General features: G+C 43.5%; 1 protein-coding gene across 3 annotated transcripts in view; it reads right to left on the bottom strand.

Moving 5' to 3' along the window:
• Positions 1-17053, bottom strand: part of LOC121876989 (AT-rich interactive domain-containing protein 1A-like) — a 47756-nt gene that overhangs the window by 11816 nt on the left and 18887 nt on the right. The window contains exon 1 of one of the 3 annotated variants that reach the window (XM_042382569.1): positions 970-996. The exons of the other annotated variants lie outside the window; for them this stretch is intronic. Within the exon in view, the coding sequence (XP_042238503.1) occupies positions 970-981 (12 nt within the window). The 5' untranslated portion in view covers positions 982-996. Of the gene's footprint in view, positions 1-969; positions 997-17053 lie in introns of those variants that run through there. 3 annotated transcript variants of the gene reach the window in all.

Genomic DNA, 17053 nt, shown 5'->3' with positions numbered 1-17053 from the left:
TCTCACGAATCCGGACCCAGATACAGTGAGGAAAGACCTGAGGCTTTGTTTTTGCACACCTTTTTTTAGTAAGGTAAGGTAGTAATTATAGTACTATATTCGTACCTTGTTTACACGGAAATACCTGGCTCTGAGCACCTGTGATCACTCTTTGTGTTCATTGGTTAGGAAGTGCGCCTCACATTCTCACCTTCTTCTTCCGTTCCCTGACCCACCAATGAGGAGAGTATGGAACTTTTAGAGTAAATGGGTTTCCCTGTTTGTAATCTCGATCGTGAGAGATATGTGGGTGAATCTCTCTCTCTCACGAAAACCAAACTTAGAAATTTCTTAAACCCTCAGCCACCACCTGAGAAACTTCCCTCAGTGCACAAATCATCATCATCCTCATCATCATATCATCTTGGTTCCTTTACGTCACAGAGGCAAGCGTCACCACAAATAAATAAACTCACCGTTAAGGGCACCTCCTCCTCCTCCCCCTCCTCTTCCTCCTCCTCTTCCCCCTCCCTCCCTCCCTCTGCCCACACAACTTAATATAGAACCTTACTTCAGAAGTCACCAACCTCGGTCGGTCAAGGAAGACTCACTGACAGGGAGAAGGAGTGAGAGGGAGAGAGATTGACAGGAAGGGTGATTGACAGGGCTAAGGAGTGAGAGGGAGGAAGATTGACAGGCAGAAGGAGTGAGGGAGAAGGTTTGACAGGGAGGAGTAAGAGAGAGATTGGCAAGGAAAATGAGTGACAGGGAGGAAGACCTGTTGACAGCATACAAAAGCCGAATGACTGGTAGAGAACGGAGTGTTTGGTTGAGCGTTGGGGGATGACTGTCTGGTTAAGCGTGTTTGGTTGAGTGGTTGACTGGGGTAACAGGGTGTGGTTAGTTAAGAAGTTGGTGTACTCAAGAATGGTTGTTGGGACGTGGAGAGAGAGAGAGAGAGAGAGAGAGAGAGAGAGAGATCCTCGTTACCTTACTCTCCATAATAGGTTCTGTTCCGTCACCAACACTCACCTGAGAAAGGAAAACAACAGTCGTCATCAACAGGAATTAAAAAGATTACAAAAATAAGATAACATAAAAAAATACTGAAAATATATCAATAAAATGTCAAGAACCCCAGTGAGTGAGTGAGTGAGTGAGTGAGTGAGTGATATACAAAACTTCTGGGGGCATCTAAATATAGTATCGTGGTTATTACAGTGTGTTCAAGATATGTTTACAAGACAAACACCTTCCCGCGTATACAACCACTGACACAGCGAACATCCCCCCTTCCTAAGCAGTTAACAGATGTGACGAACAACCCGCAGCGAACGTTCCTCTCCACCTCTCCTCTCCTCACTGTACACAACACCATAACGCTTCACCACTCTTAAAAAAATATCACACGGAAAAATATATCCTAAACATTTAAGGAAATCAGTAAATCCTGGAAAACAAAACTGAACGTCTGAAATGGCGCCAAAACTGCACATTCCCATCCAATGATTTCTATATTGCTGAGACAACCTGGATTATGATTGGTGGTAATTAAGCACTCTTAGTTATCTTTGGGGGTTTTCATACGCACTCTAATCTATATATACAGAAAGAAAATAATAATATTCTTGAACAAACCGGAACCAGGCCACGAGTTACAGCGGCTATATACTTGGTCTCCTGAAGGTATACAAACTTTGGTGTGGTGACTGAGAGGTGTGGGTGTGTTATGGTAGGTGTGTGGGTGTGTTATGGTAGGTGTGTGGGTGTGTTATGGTAGGTGTGTGGGTGTGTTATGGTAGGTGTGTGGGTGTGTTATGGTAGGTGTGTGGGTGTGTTATGGTAGGTGTGTGGGTGTGTTATGGTAGGTGTGTGGGTGTGTTATGGTAGGTGTGTGGGTGTGTGTGGTGGGTGTGTGGGGTGTTGGTGGTGTGGGTGTGTGGTAGGTGTGTGGGTGTGTTATGGTAGGTGTGTGGGTGTGTTATGGTGGTGTGTGTTGGTGGTGTGTGGGTGTGTTATGGTAGGTGTGTGGGTGTGTTATGGTGGGTGTGTGGGTGTTATGGTGGTGTGTGTTATGGTAGGTGTGTGGGTGTGTTATGGTAGGTGTGTGGGTGTGTTATGGTAGGTGTGTGGGTGTGTTGGTAGGTGTGTGGGTGTGTTATGGTGGGTGTGTGGGTGTGTTATGGTGGGTGTGTGGATGGTGGTGTGTGGGAGTGTTATGGTAGGTGTGTGGGTGTGTTATGGTGGTGTGTGGGTGTGTGGTAGGTGTGTGGGTGTGTGGTGGGTGTGTGGGTGTGTTATGGTAGGTGTGTGGGTGTGTTATGGTGGGTGTGTGGGGTGTTATGGTGGTGTGTGGGTGTGTTATGGTAGGTGTGTGGGGTGTATGGTAGGTGTGTGGGTGTGTGTGGTGTTGGGTGTGTGGGGTGTTGTGGTAGGTGTGTGGGAGTGTTATGGTAGGTGTGTGGGTGTGTTATGGTAGGTGTGTGTGGGTGTGTGGTGTGTGTTATGGTAGGTGTGTGGGTGTGGTAGGTGTGTGGGTGTGTTATGTGTGTGTGGGTGTGTTATGGTGGTGTGTGGGGTTATGGTAGGTGTGTGGGTGTGTTATGGTAGGTGTGTGGGTGTGTTATGGTAGGTGTGTGGGAGCGGTGGTATGGTAGGTGTGTGGGTGTTATGGTAGGTGTGTGGGTGTGTTATGGTAGGTGTGTGGGTGTGTTATGGTGGTGTGTGTGTCGGTAGGTGTGTGGGAGGTGGAGTGTTATGGTAGGTGTGTGGGTGGTGGTGAGTATGGTGTGTGCATGGTGGTGTGTGGTGGGTAGGTGTAGGTGTGTGGGTGTTATGGTAGGTGTGTGGGTGTTATGGTAGGTGTGTGTGTTATGGTAGGTGTGTGGGGTGTTATGGTGGTGTGGGTGTGTTATGGTAGGTGTGTGGAGTAATGTAGGTGTGTGGGTGTTATGGTAGGTGTGTGGGAGTGTTATGGTAGGTGTGTGGGTGTGTGGTAGGTGTGTGTGGTAGGTGTGTGGGTGTGTTATGGTAGGTGTGTGGGTGTGTTATGGTAGGTGTGTGGGAGTGTTATGGTAGGTGTGTGGGTGAGTAATGTGAAGGTGCTTTTCCTTCATCTCTCTATCCTCTACTTATTTCATTTACATCTTTCCTCTCATTACAACTTGCCCTCTTCTTCTTCTTCTTACTCCTTCTCCCCCCTTTCTTGCCCTTTACTTTCCCTCCATTTCTCTACCCGTAACTTCTTTTCTTTCCTATTCTCTCCCTTCCTCTCCATAACCCCTCACTTTCCCTGCTTTCCCCCAGGAGTCTGCTTGCTTACTTTCTCCACTACCCCGCTGCTCACCATGCATGCCGACACCCTACACTTTAACCTCTCCCGGCTGTGAGAGTACCTAGCTTCTCTCACTCTCCACTGTCTGTCTGTCTGTCTGTCTGTCTATCTATCTCTCTCTCTCCCTGTCCATGTACGTCTCTATATATCCTTCTTTCTCTCTTCTTATCTTTGTGTCTCTACCTCTCTCTCTCTTTGTTCCGTCTTCTTCAACTGTAAATTTACCTTTCACTTTTTTCTGTTTTTGTTTTCATCTCAAACTGCGTTATTCTTAGCCCGTTCGTTCTCTCTCTCTCTCTCTCTCTCTCTCTCTCTCTCTCTCTCTCTCTCTCTCTCTCTCTCCGCCATGAAAAACGTACCAGAAGCCAACAGGTGTTCTCAATGCGGTTTTTTTAAGTCTCTGATACAAGTAGAAATATTATCTTATTACTGTAACACCTTATCACTCTACAGGTAATACATGAAATTCAACGGTAGACCCGGACACAGGTAACCAGGTGTGTTGTAGAGATAAAGGGAGACTGATAACTTTACCTGTGATTAACCAGTGTTGATGATTGAGAGAGTGTGTGTGTGTGTGTGTGTGTGTAGGCGGCGTTTATAGTGTGTTCATGGGCTCAGAACTCATGCCATTATCCGAGTCTCTGGGGTACTGTAACTCTTAAGCTGTGTACAAGGGTCAGCTAAGAGGTTTAGAACTGGCGCGATACGGATTGTTGTACCCGTAAACAAAAACTAAACGTTCTCTCTCTCTCTCTCTCACACACACAGCATCGTGCCAACTTTGAACCTTTTAAAGTGGCCCCTTTTATGCCCAAACAACGTCGAGCAAGTTAGGAAACTGTGCAGCACAAAGACCAACACTACGCACTTACCTCTCCTCTTTGTTTGAGAACATATAATTCATCGCTAGTTCTGCCACATCCACCAAGGACATTCTGTTTCCTCGTCCTTAAACTTATGTTCACAAAGAACGTCTATTTTTACGGCTCTTTCTACCACCAATGAGCGTACAGTCTGCATCATCATCATCAAACGCACTACACAGCACTGCACATTCACTCGTAAACATGATGTAATCTAAAATATTCAACTGTGTTAGATGTGTAAATGTTGACGATGGACCTGATCAATGGTATGTTATTTATTTTCCTTACCCGCATAACTATCTAAAACATGTAACTTGTAAATACATTATCTGTTTTTGTGTATGAACCTTTGTCCTGTGTGGCAGTAAACAATGGTAGCGAACGTCTCCTTAATGACCAAACCTAATTGATCTACCTCAGATAAAGACGAAATTAATCTCCATTTTGCTTTTAAAGTTAATAAACTAATTAAATCTATTTTTATTTTTACTTTTATCAAACTTTCTAAATTATGACAGTCAATCTTGTATAAATAAATAAAAGATAAACACCTCACAATCTCCCGTTCACAAAATGAATAGTCGGATTTCACCTTGACGTCAGGGTTTGTTTTGGGCGATGCATTGTGGGATGACTGACGGACTGCCTTTAAATATGACTGATGACAGGAATGTAGGTCGTTTAGGCCACGGACGTCTGGTTTGGGCTAGGGTGGTTAGGACGCAACCTAACCTAATATAAACTTAACCTAACCTAACCAAACCAAACCAAACCTAACCTAACTGTGGCTCAAACGTCCGCTCACAGATAACAGAATAGTTGTGTGTTCCTTCGTTAATATATCTCGCAATACTTCAGGTACTAACACTACTCTCCAGCGTCCCACAACACCCAAGGTATCTAATTTGTTTACAAGCATGACGTCACACCGGAGTTGGACTATTCAGTAGAAGCCATGCGTCAGCGGTTATGATATGCAGATATTGGTAGACGATCACCATGACGTCAGCTGCTGTTCCGCCTAATAATTGTCTCCTTTATCTTAACTTAACCTAACCAAACCAAACCAAACCAAACCTAACACAGACACAAGTGTAAGGCCAGTTCACACTCGCTGGCGGCTCAGTATAAATTATCCAAATTCTAATGTAACATCATAAATGTATCTTTTAAACCCCGCTAGACTCCTACGGTCACACACCATCCTCGCAACTAGCAGCCTCCCTACACAACTAGCAGCCTCCCTACACAACTAGAAGCCTCCCTACGCCACTACGAACATCCCTACGCCACTAGTGACCTCCCTACGCCACTATTGACCTCCCTACGCCACTAGTGACCTCCCTACACCACTAACAACCTCTCTACGCCACTAGTAGCCTCCCTACACATGGACAACACCAGGTGGGGGTCCGACATCACCTTCAAGTGAGTCACCGCCACCTTGTCACATCATAGGTGGGTTTTTCCTGCCCGTGTGACCTCCAACGCAAACTCTCTCTCTCTCTCTCTCTCTCTCTCTCTCTCTCTCTATGTGTGAGTGTGTGTGTGTGTGTGTGTGTTGTTCTGGCTGGCTAGGTGTTGTGGTAGCAGAGGACGACGTGTAGATATAAACTTGGGTCATGCTGCCGTCCGTACCAACCCCCCCCTCCACCCCACCCCCGGGCCCTCCACTTCCTCAATCCACGGGGCCCACTCAGCTGGCTTGTTCATCATGGTGTAGTTCTTATTGAGAATATTCCCTCTTATTGTTGTACGTCTGTCTGTCTTCTCTTTATTTTATTTCAGTTCACCAATAAAACATTTTATTTTACTATAACTTAAATCACCGTTGCAGCTTTGATTGGGTTATATTCTTAATGAATTTCCAAGTGAATTTCTCTATATTTTATCTTATTTTAGCTCTTAATCCCTAACTCATTCCCTCTTTTTTATATCTTAATGTATCGACTAAATTCTCTAATTAGGATTTTTTTCCTCAATAATTTTAGGCATCGAATTAATGTCATTTAATTACTCCAGTTTACTATGGCTTCCACTCTATTGACGTCCAACACCTGGGGAATATTCCTTTACTGTGGGTGTCTCGCCAGCTGATCATACCTCTGGTCAACCGTAAACAAGCACACAAAACACAAGTATCCCTAGGAGTCAACCAGTATCCCCAGGAGTCAACCAGTATCCCCAGGAGTCAACCAGTATCCCCAGGAGTCAACCAGTATCCCCAGGAGTCAACCAGTATCCCCAGGAGTCAACCAGTATCCCTAGTAGTCAACCAGTATCCCTAGGAGTCAACCAGTATCCCCAGGAGTCAACCAGTATCCCCAGGAGTCAACCAGTATCCCCAGGAGTCAACCAGTATCCCTAGACGTCTACCAGCACCCCTAGTCATCTACCAGCACCCCTAGTCATCTACCAGCACCCCTAGTCATTTACCAGCACCCCTAGGTAGTTATAGGTGAAGAGCTTCCCATTACTAGAGGTTTCTGAACAGCTAATTGAACTCCTCATGTAAGTATAAATAATCAGCAACAACACTAAGACCCAAACACCATCACAGACGAAGCTTCAGGAGCGCTAGGCTATACACATGACTCCTGCCTTCAGTTTCTCACGTCCCGCCAATTAAAGACTCTCTCCACGCCTCTCCTACACCCCTCTACACCTCACCACACCACTCTACACCCTTTACACCTCACCACACCCTTTACACCTCACCACACCTCTCCCCCACCTCACCACACATTTCCCCCCCTAGACTACTAATTTCTCTCATATCAACTAAGCTTTCCCCCAACTATCGTCCCTATAACGCCATTTTTTCCCCTCGAGTTTCCCCATAAAAAAATAATCATCTTAGTGTTTCGTGTTCGCTACTCCTCTCTCTCTACTCCTCCTCCCAGGTGTTACATATAGTGAGTGATAACGTTGAGGCTGCCAACAATAACAATAGTAGCGAGGGTCTTGGCGGACAGCAGAGATGGCCCCTGTCACCCGTTTTATATACCGGGTCCCTTTACCGCCAACATGAGTCACACCTGTTATTTGATAATCCGTGAAATATTAATGATTGAAAAAATAATTACTCACCTCAACGAACTAATGTATGTGGTATTAAACAAGTACTAGTAAATTTATCTTTAAAATAGTGAAATATTTATAACTGTTATAGCCTATATTTTAAGAAGAAATTGATCACTAAATAAGGATTATCGCCTATTAAGCTTTAAGAAATTACTGAAGCTTTTGCCAAATAGGTATAACGTTTTGCTTTTATTTCTGTACCTTCATGAAAACTGGTTTGTATGTGATAAAATCCAATGTGCTGCATTCAAGGCGTACTTTCGTATTATAAGAGAGCCAAGTTATTTGTAATATTTGGGTCAGGTTAGATTGTAGGTCAGATTTGGTTAGCTTAGGTCAGGTTAGGTTAGCTACAGTGTAATTATTATTATTATTATTATTATTATTATTATTATTATTATTATTATTATTATTATTTATTTATTTTTATTTTATTTTTCAAGAGTCCCTGTTTTTTCTGCTAATTAGAATGCCAGGTAGATTGCTTTAAATTCTGACGTTCATACAGTCTTCAATACCAATTCAAACAAAAACAATTCATGAATATTAGACCCACATTAATAGATGAGGCTTCCACCAGTGTTCGCAAGAGCTTCACTCTGGCTATTTCTTAATATAACAACTTAAATAATTATCATGGAAAAAAATTACGATTATTGTTCCTGAGAAACTGGTTTACACCCGATGCCTGTGAGCATATTCATTAGATATAAATAAAGGCGACATAACTTGTTGGTTACACATGTAGTGGTGGTGGTGGTGGTGGAGGTGTCCTTGGCTCTGGCGCCAGGCTGAGGCCATATTTGTGACAGAGTAGAGCTGCTGCTGAGGCTGCCTGCCTGCCTTCCTGCCGGGACACTGCCTCTACCACCACCGTCTGCCACCATCACTTGCTATCATCACTACCACCACCTGCCATTATCACCTCTCACCGTCTGTCATCACCACAACTATCGTCAAGCCCTTTAATATTACATGGTGGTGGTGTTGACGATGAGATCTCCACTGTCAAAGAAAAACAACATAACACCACAATAACAAACTTCCTCTCCTTCCAACTTTTACCAAACACCGAGAACAAGACAAGTGACGGTAGATAGTAATAGAGAGTTAAAACTATCACCTCACCCCAGCCTGATCACCAACACGGCTCAATCTACACTACTCTGTCAGGACGTATTTTCTTAATCTTAGGCAGACGTTCGACGGGGAAGGCAAATGCAAGCTGCTCAGTCACACACACACACACACACACACACACACACACACACACACACACACACACAAAAACTGTATTTGGGACCAGGGAACAACTAGCTCGTTTCATAAGGAATAATAGGAAGTATTAGTACGCTGCTGCCGTATAGTAAATAAATTTTAGTTCATTTCTTGGGGGAAGTAATTTATGTATAAAGGTGTTTTTTTTTATTATTTGATCATGGTAAAAGATTAATAATAACAACAACAACAAAAACAATAATAACAGCAATAATAATAATAATAATAATGCAGAGCGAAATAAAACCCGACAGAAGCCCCCCTTATCATTAATCTAAAGAGCCGTTAACGACTTCAACGCTTGTACAAACTGAGTGGCCGCGAATGACTGAACCTCCTTGATGGGTGCAGTAAGGCCGACGCCCCTCTCAAGCAGACAGATACTCACCGTCACAAGGCTCGTGTTGTCTGCTGCCGACCCCGACGTGTGCAGGCTGTGGCATAACACTTATCTGACATCATCTGGACACAACACAAGGGTGATATATAAGACGTCTGTGTTTCTTCTCTTCATCCTCCACTCCACAACACTTCCTCTCCACCCCACTACCCCTCCACCCCACTACCCCTCCACCCCACTACCCCTCCACCCCACTACCCCTCCACCCCACTACCCCTCCACCCCACTTCCCCTCCACCTGACCCAACCCCACACACTTCCTTCCTTCGATATCTGGGTCCAACAATTAGCGTGTGATAATTAGTTTTTCTCGATGTGGTGTTTATTTCATGATTTCTGTTTTGATGGAGTTTAATAGTTGAGGTGGGGAGGGCGAGAGTCTTCCTGTGTGACGCCTTCATAGGGACAGGTATGAGTGTTTTATTTAAGGGGAAACCCGGGTATGGCGAGCCAACTTTCTCTCCCTCTTAATGCACACTCCCTCCTCTCCCTCTCCATTCATTCATTCATTCTTTCTTTCTTACTTCACATTCCCTATCTATCCATCTCCCTCCCAATTCTCCCCTTCCTTCCCTCCCTCCTCCTTCCGTTCACCATCCTTCTCCCTTCTTTCTCTCCTTCCTTCCTTCTCACCCATGTTTCCCCCTTCTCCCTCATTCCTTCCTTCTCTCCCTCCACCCAGTAGAGGACACATACCACCACCAGAATAGGGTTCTCAGACCTCCTGTTGTTATTGTGGGGAATTAGGAAGAAAGGGGACGTCAGAGAGGAATGAAGGGAAGGGGGAGGTGAGAGGGGGCGAGCGGAAGACCCCCTGGGAAGAGAGAGACAGGAGGAGACAGGGGGAAAGGGGAATTTAGCCACCGCGAGAAGGGGACGATGAAGATGATGGATAAAAACAAAAGAGAAGAGGAGTGTGAGGGGAGGAAAGAAGAACCCGGTAGGAGTAAAAGGGGAATGAGGGGAAGAGAGTAATGAGGGGAGTGTGTGAGGGAAGGAGGAAGAGGAGCCAGTAAGTGTGTTCTCATGGGGAATAATAAGTGCCATCTGCAGCTGGCTATACTCCTCCCTTCCCCCTCAGATGGCGCCGTTCGAACACTGCCAGAGAGAACGTGGACGCTGAACGTACGCAGTGTCTGTTTGTACGTGGTGACTGTACGTGGTGACAGATTTGGCCTCAAGCGGCTATTATCTGTTTCGAAACCTCAAACCTCAACCTCCAAGGACGCCGCTGCCTCCAGGATGATGAGGACCGGGGGAGGTTACTAAGGCGTTGGTCTGAGTGGTTAGATGGTTTCTATAGGTCGTGAGTCTGATGGGCAAGAGGAGATAGTGCCTGAGTACGATGACTTAACCCCTTGAGTACGATGACTTAACCCCTTGAGTACGATGACTTAACCCCTTGAGTACGATGACTTAACCCCTTGAGTACGATGACTTAACCCCTTGAGTACGATGACTTAACCCCTTGAGTACGATGACTTAACCCCTTGAGTACGATGACTTAACCCCTTGAGTACGATGACTTAACCCCTTGAGTACGATGACTTAACCCCTTGAGTACGATGAATTAACCCCTCGAGTACGATGACTTAAGCCCTGAGTACTATGTCATCGTACTCAAGGAGTTAATACGAATAAACAGGCAATGGTTCCGAGTCTTTGGTATGATGTTGTATATCCAGGTGGTGAGACGTTTGATCGTCCCTCGTTTTAGGGTGTAGCTAGGAGGAGGGAGGCTTAGCAACAATACACTAGGAAGGTGTAGCTAGGAGGAAGGCTCAGCAACGATACACTTGCAGGGAGTAGCTAGGAGAGTGTAACAAGGAAGGTGTAGCTAGCAGGGTGTAGCTAGCAGGGTGTAACTAGCAGGGTGTAACTAGCAGGGTGTAACTAGCAGGGTGTAACTAGCAGGGTGTAACTAGCAGGGTGTAACTAGCAGGGTGTAACTAACAGGGTGTAACTAGCAGGGTGTAGCTAGCATGGTGTAACTAGCAGGGTGTAACTAACAGGGTGTAGCTAGCAGGGTGTAGCTAGCAGGGTGTAGCTAGCAGGGTGTAGCTAGTAGAGTGTAACTAGTAGGAAGGAACTTGAGCTTTACACCGGGTGGCCAGTCATCTTTGCTTGATCATTTCACCTTCAGATTTCTCATTTCACAGCCACTGCTTCGTAACACCTCTTGTCTCCCTCACGGAAAATATATTATTATATATTTTTTCATAAAGACTAAACACGAGATACTTTATGTCTTATATCTCACGACTATAATTTATTTTTTCATTATATATATTTTTTAATTTCTTCATTCGTGTAAAAATTTCTTTCTTATGTATTTTATCGAATGTTTTTTTTTTCAAGATAATTAATGATATGATGTTTATTCTCTTATTTTGTTATGTGTGTGTGTGTGTGTGTCTGTGTCTGTGTCTGTGTCTGTGTGTGTGTGTGTGTGTGTGTGTGTGTGTCGCCATAAAGACCCATCAAATATTCACCATTCTTAGCCACTCCCGTAATAAAACGATAAAAGGTGATAAAACAGGGAGATAAAGTCAATGGTTAAACTATAATACAATAATAAAGTCTACTGAGGTGAGCTGATCAAATTTATTTCCCTACGTGGACGGTGTGTAGCGAGGAGAGGGATGGGAGTGGGGGATTGAGGTAATGAGAGGTGTGGTTGACAGTGAGAGGGGTGTGAAGTGAGGGAGGATTCGGATTTTTTTGTCTCTCTCTCTCTCTCTCTCTCTCTCTCTCTCTCTCTCTCTCTCTCTCTCTCTCACATTAGCCTTGGTCGTCAGCAACAATAACCTCGCCATTTACAACGTACACAATTTCTTTCCTCCGAACCCTGTCCTTCCTATCAACAATTTCTCCTACAATCATTCCTACAAACATACCTTCCTCCCCACCCCACCCCACCCCACCTCACCCCACCCGACTCCTCCCCACCCCACCCCACAGCAGCTCTCAACATTTACAAGACCAGCAACTTGTCATTGTCACATTCAAGGTATTTAATGGTTACTCTGGTCATGTTCTGCTCTCAAGGAATCTCTTTTTTCTCAACTAATAGTAACCGTGATCTTAATCTTCAAGGTGTTCGTAAATACTCGCTTTTGTTATTTTTTTTATTTTTTTAATATTGTTATTGTTTATTTTATTTGCTCTGTCTAGTTTCTTATATTTGTGTGAGTGTATGTATGTATGTATGTATGTATGTATGTATTTCATTCTGGATTGAAACTTTTATTATTATTATCATTATTGCTGTTGATATTTATTAAGATCTAACTAACTTTCTCAACACAATTGACAAAAACAGTAGAATTAAAGTCCTTCTGTTTCTAACCAAATAATTTCCACCAACAACTTTTACATCGTCAAAAACACCCACTTTCACCTTCCCACCCCCAACTGAATGACCTCATCGGCCAGCTGTTTGACTTGAACTAAACGAGGTCATTGACCCAACACTGGCGGGGTCAACAGGTTTATCAGCAGGAGTCACGTGGGGTCAGGGAGCGGAGAGATTACTGTAGTATGGCCGTACTGAGGTGGGAGGGGTGTCCAGGGGGCGTGTGGCTCAGAGACAGTGACTGGGTGTAAGGAAAATGACAGTCATTTCAGATAGTGGCAGAGACTAGAGGACGGTTACATAGGTATCTCGGAAAGTGACAGTAGTGATAGATGGAAAGTGTCAGCGATTAGGACACTAAATGGCAGAGAGAGAGAGAGAGAGAGACTCATGAAGCACTGACCTTAATCCATTCTCATACAAAAACAAAAAAATTCACCGGTAAAAATAATGCAGCTACAACTACTACCAATAAAATATCTATAATAATTACAGTCACAGCGCGCCAAGACTCACTAACGTTCAGACATAACAAAACACTGACGTAATCCTCCGGTGACGTCATGCTTCAGTTGCCGGATGGGGAGTTATTAGTACCCATTTTACGGTTTAATTTTACCTATGAATAAATTACTAAAAATCGTATCTATGAATAACTTTGATAAATATGAGTTATTTTTTATATTTAATTGATTTTTAAAGTTTTATTTCATCTTGTTTTAGGGTTTATACGGTTTATGTTGGCAGGTTTATAATGAAGGCGGGATATCCTAGTCTTAACTTGGGATCATTATATATCGTTCCCCAGTCCACTTTATTAGGCTGGTGATGCCTTAGGGAACTCGCTACCATAATGGGTCTCCTCTCCTTCCGACCACACGAGGCATCAAACAACTTTCTCTCTCTTTCTCTTTTGTGTAATATTAAAATACAGAAATTCAAGTCTATATTTTGTTGTAAGGGTCAAATATGATATAGTTTATCCTGGAAATAGTTTGATTTTGTATTTTTAGCGTTGGAAATATTGTAAAAGTGTAAATACAAGTAGATATTTAGTTAAGCAGTACAGATATATAGTCAAATATGTAAGCTGGTTATATGAAACGAAGATTAATATTAAAAGGAAATAATATATTTCCCATAATGACTTGAGTCGATGACCTAAGCCACCAGATGTGAGAGAGAGAGAGAGAGAGAGAGAGAGAGAGAGAGAGAGAGAGAGAGAGAGAGAGGCGTCAGGGATTCCTCCAACATTAATCTTCATTGACTGATTGATTGCAGAGATCTAATCGAATGAAATTTTTATCACTTTACCACAAGACTGACCGACATACTCGACAATGAATCAGAGAAATATTTGTTCTGATCAGTATTGAGAAATGTGATGCGGTTTATATTGTATTCATAATCAATCACATAAGTCCATTCACCTCTCCCCCTGAACCACGAACCCCCGAGAGATTCAGACTCGTGAATCCGAAGCAGTAGACTGATACATTATTCTGTCCATAAATGCTTCGGGTTCACGAGTCTGAATCTCTCGGGGGTTCGTGGTTCAGAGGGTGAGGCGAACTGGGGTCTTTAGTAGTTGACTTTACTGTAACTCTGCGATACCCTCACTGGATAAACATGGTGAGCACAGTAAACTAGCCACACCACCGGTAAAAGTTAACTGACTGCGGGGAAAGTTATTTATAAAGAATAATCATAATTTTATCACAAGAATAACAGAACTCGTGATTTACAGAAATGTTTGTTTACTGTTATCTGAAATTAGCTGTTATTGTTGTATATATTATGTTAATTAAGGGGAGGGTAGGGGGGGTTGGGGAGGGTTAGGGAGGAGGACTTGGAGGGTTTGGGGAGGGTAGGGGGGTTGGGGAGGGTAGGGGGGTTTGGGGAGGATAGGACTTGGGGAGGGTAGGAAGGCTTTGAAAAGGCAAAGACCGGGATGGATGAATAAACTTAAAAAATAAATAAAATAAATAGTCCTTGGAGAAATCTAAGAAAATTATGAGAATTTATAAAAAAAAATTACTAAAAAACGGTTTGTGGTGACGGGTGGGCCGCGGTCGCCATCCCTCAGAGAGAAAGATAACACGTAACATGATTAACTGAGATTATCTTATGACTTTTAATAATCTTAGAACAAAATAATAATATAAAATAGTGGACGTTGACCCAGGGTAATGTTTGTGATCTGTAAATATGATGAAGTCTGTTGTTGTTTACTTAGATGAATCAGCTGAAAAAATAATAAGCGCGGGTTACTAACTTCTTCACCTTCAATGACAGACAACTTAGTTAACAATTAAATAAAATATCGATGTGCTTTGAAATCTTTGTACCAATCAATATCTGTGTCTGTTATGGTACTTTTAACCAATGATATGAAATATTAATTTTAGCCAAAAATAAGGATTGAAAATGTAATAAAGAAGAGATAGAAACCTATTTTCCCCATCGAGTAATCTTGGACTGAAATCTTACTAAGCAATAATAATATTTCCCTCGACAAAACTCTTTATCGTTGCATCGCCTTACGTTCTTCTGGTCGAGTGTAAATAAAACGGAGTTACGGGGTGAGTGGACGGAGAGGCACAGGAGGGGGTCTGTAAGAGTAGAGTTTGTGATAGATTTATTGGTTTGGGCTGGAGAGGCTGAGAATCCTTGAGAGAGAGAGAGAGAGAGAGAGAGAGAGGATCGTGCGAGACAGAATTGAGAGACCCACCACACACACGCCTACAAAACCTCTCCCCCCACCTCCCTACTCACATGCACATTCAACTTGGGTTGTTGCAATTAATAAAACACACCCTGCCACATGACACCTACAAAAACACTGAAGATAATTGCTACTCACGTCACTTACGGTGTGAAAATTGAAAGCTTGCCCAGCGCCTGTACTGTGTTTACACTAGAAACAGGTGGAGTACATCTGGGTTACTGTCTGCTGCCCTTTACGTTTCATTCCCGAGTGATTTATTATTATTATTGTTGAGGATGTTGGTATTATTATTATTATTATTATTATTATTATTATTATTATACTCGCACTTTTTACTATCGTCACTATTATTATCTTGTTACTATATAATTATATATAATAAAAAGATAAATGACAATAAGATAAAATAAAATAGAAATGAAGGAAGAGAAAGAGGAGTAACAAATTAGAAGAGAAAGGAAGGGAGGGGGTTGCAGGGAGCCTGTGAGTGGGTGGATGGGTGGAAGTGGGTGGGTGGGTGGGTGGGCTCTACACACACTACCATCTTGGCATAATCTCTTCACACATCTTTACGCCAAACATCACCAACACTCCCCACAAAGACTTCTTTCACATGACGTCAGCTTCTCCCCCCCCCCTCCTTACGCTCTCCTAACCTCTCCCCGTTTCTTTATCTTCCTCGCCTCTTTCCTTCCTTCGCCTTTCTACTCCTTGTCCTTCTTCTCTCTCTCTCTCATTCTCCTTACCCAATCTCCTATGTCTGTATCTTTCTTGCATCTCACTTGCCCTCCCTTTACCCCTCTCCCTTCCTTCTTCCTCCCCCGTTCCTTCTCCTCTCCTCATCCCCTCACCCCCCTCTTCACTCTTCCGTCGCTTCAACATCTCTGTACGACCTCTTGTTCCAGCTCTGTTTATTGTTTGTTGATCTAAGTGAATATTTTTTAGGGGTTAATTGAAGGCTGAGGGTAGTTTGGTGTGGAGATGGTGTTGTAGTTAAGTCTTGTATCTGGTGGTTGTAGTGGTAGTGATGGGGGGTGGTGGTAGTGGTGATGGTAGGTGAGGTGTTGTTGATATTGGTGGTAGGTATGGTTGGTGGAACTGTTGGTGTTAGTAGTAGTGGAGCAGTGATAATGGTGGTGGTGGTGGTAGTAAGTAGCTGTGGTGTTATAAGCGCGGTAGTGATGTTGGTAGTGATTGTGGTTAATTTTTACTATACACTCGAGTGGTAGGTGACTTTAGTGGTTACTGTACTGCCATGGTCCGTCATAGTCTCGACCTCAGAGAACAGAAGCAAAGTGTTCTAATGAAGGAGGAGTTCCGAGGACTTACTCTTTGTAGTCAACCTTAATGGGATTAGGAGAGGAGTCGCTACTTCCCATCCCGCAACACCATCCATCCATCCACACTAACCCTACTTTCCACAGCATCATCCCTAAACCATCCACAGCACCACCCTTAAACCTGACCCTGACTGATACTGTTCAGGGATACACTATCACTTAGGTTCAGTGTGAGAGGTCTTATATCCTTACACAACACACACACACACACACACACACACACACACACACACACACACACACACACACACACACTAGCGGCACTGACGGAAGGGAGGGCCATGTTGTTGGTAGCTATTAGTTACAAGTCACTCAACCACGAAATTATTAACACTACTTCACACATATACAGAAATCCCGAGAAAAAAAAATCAGTATTAAGAATGAATTTATGTTGTGACAAAAAAGATGTCAAGTGGCAGAAAAAAAAACACCTGATTATTGATTTAAGTATGTTTTTTTAGCTTGAAGTTAAGCGTAGGAGAGATTGATGCAGACAGCGTCCACACCACCAGTCTTCCTTAGTCACTAGTCTGGTACAGTGCTCCTCTCTCCCTCCACACCCCGTCCAACCCCTCTTAGTCATCCCCTGACGTGGCAGACGAGGCCTTGGTAGTACAGTATTGATCTCTGACGTAGTGAGGGTCATCACGGGGCCTCTTGGTGTGGCGCCGCCGAAATTCCGC

Source organism: Homarus americanus, unplaced genomic scaffold, assembly GCF_018991925.1.
Source record: "Homarus americanus isolate GMGI-L3 unplaced genomic scaffold, GMGI_Hamer_2.0 scaffold8425, whole genome shotgun sequence".
In the NCBI taxonomy this organism is placed as follows: Eukaryota; Metazoa; Arthropoda; class Malacostraca; order Decapoda; family Nephropidae; genus Homarus; species Homarus americanus.
This window is presented reverse-complemented; position numbering and strand designations above follow the sequence as displayed.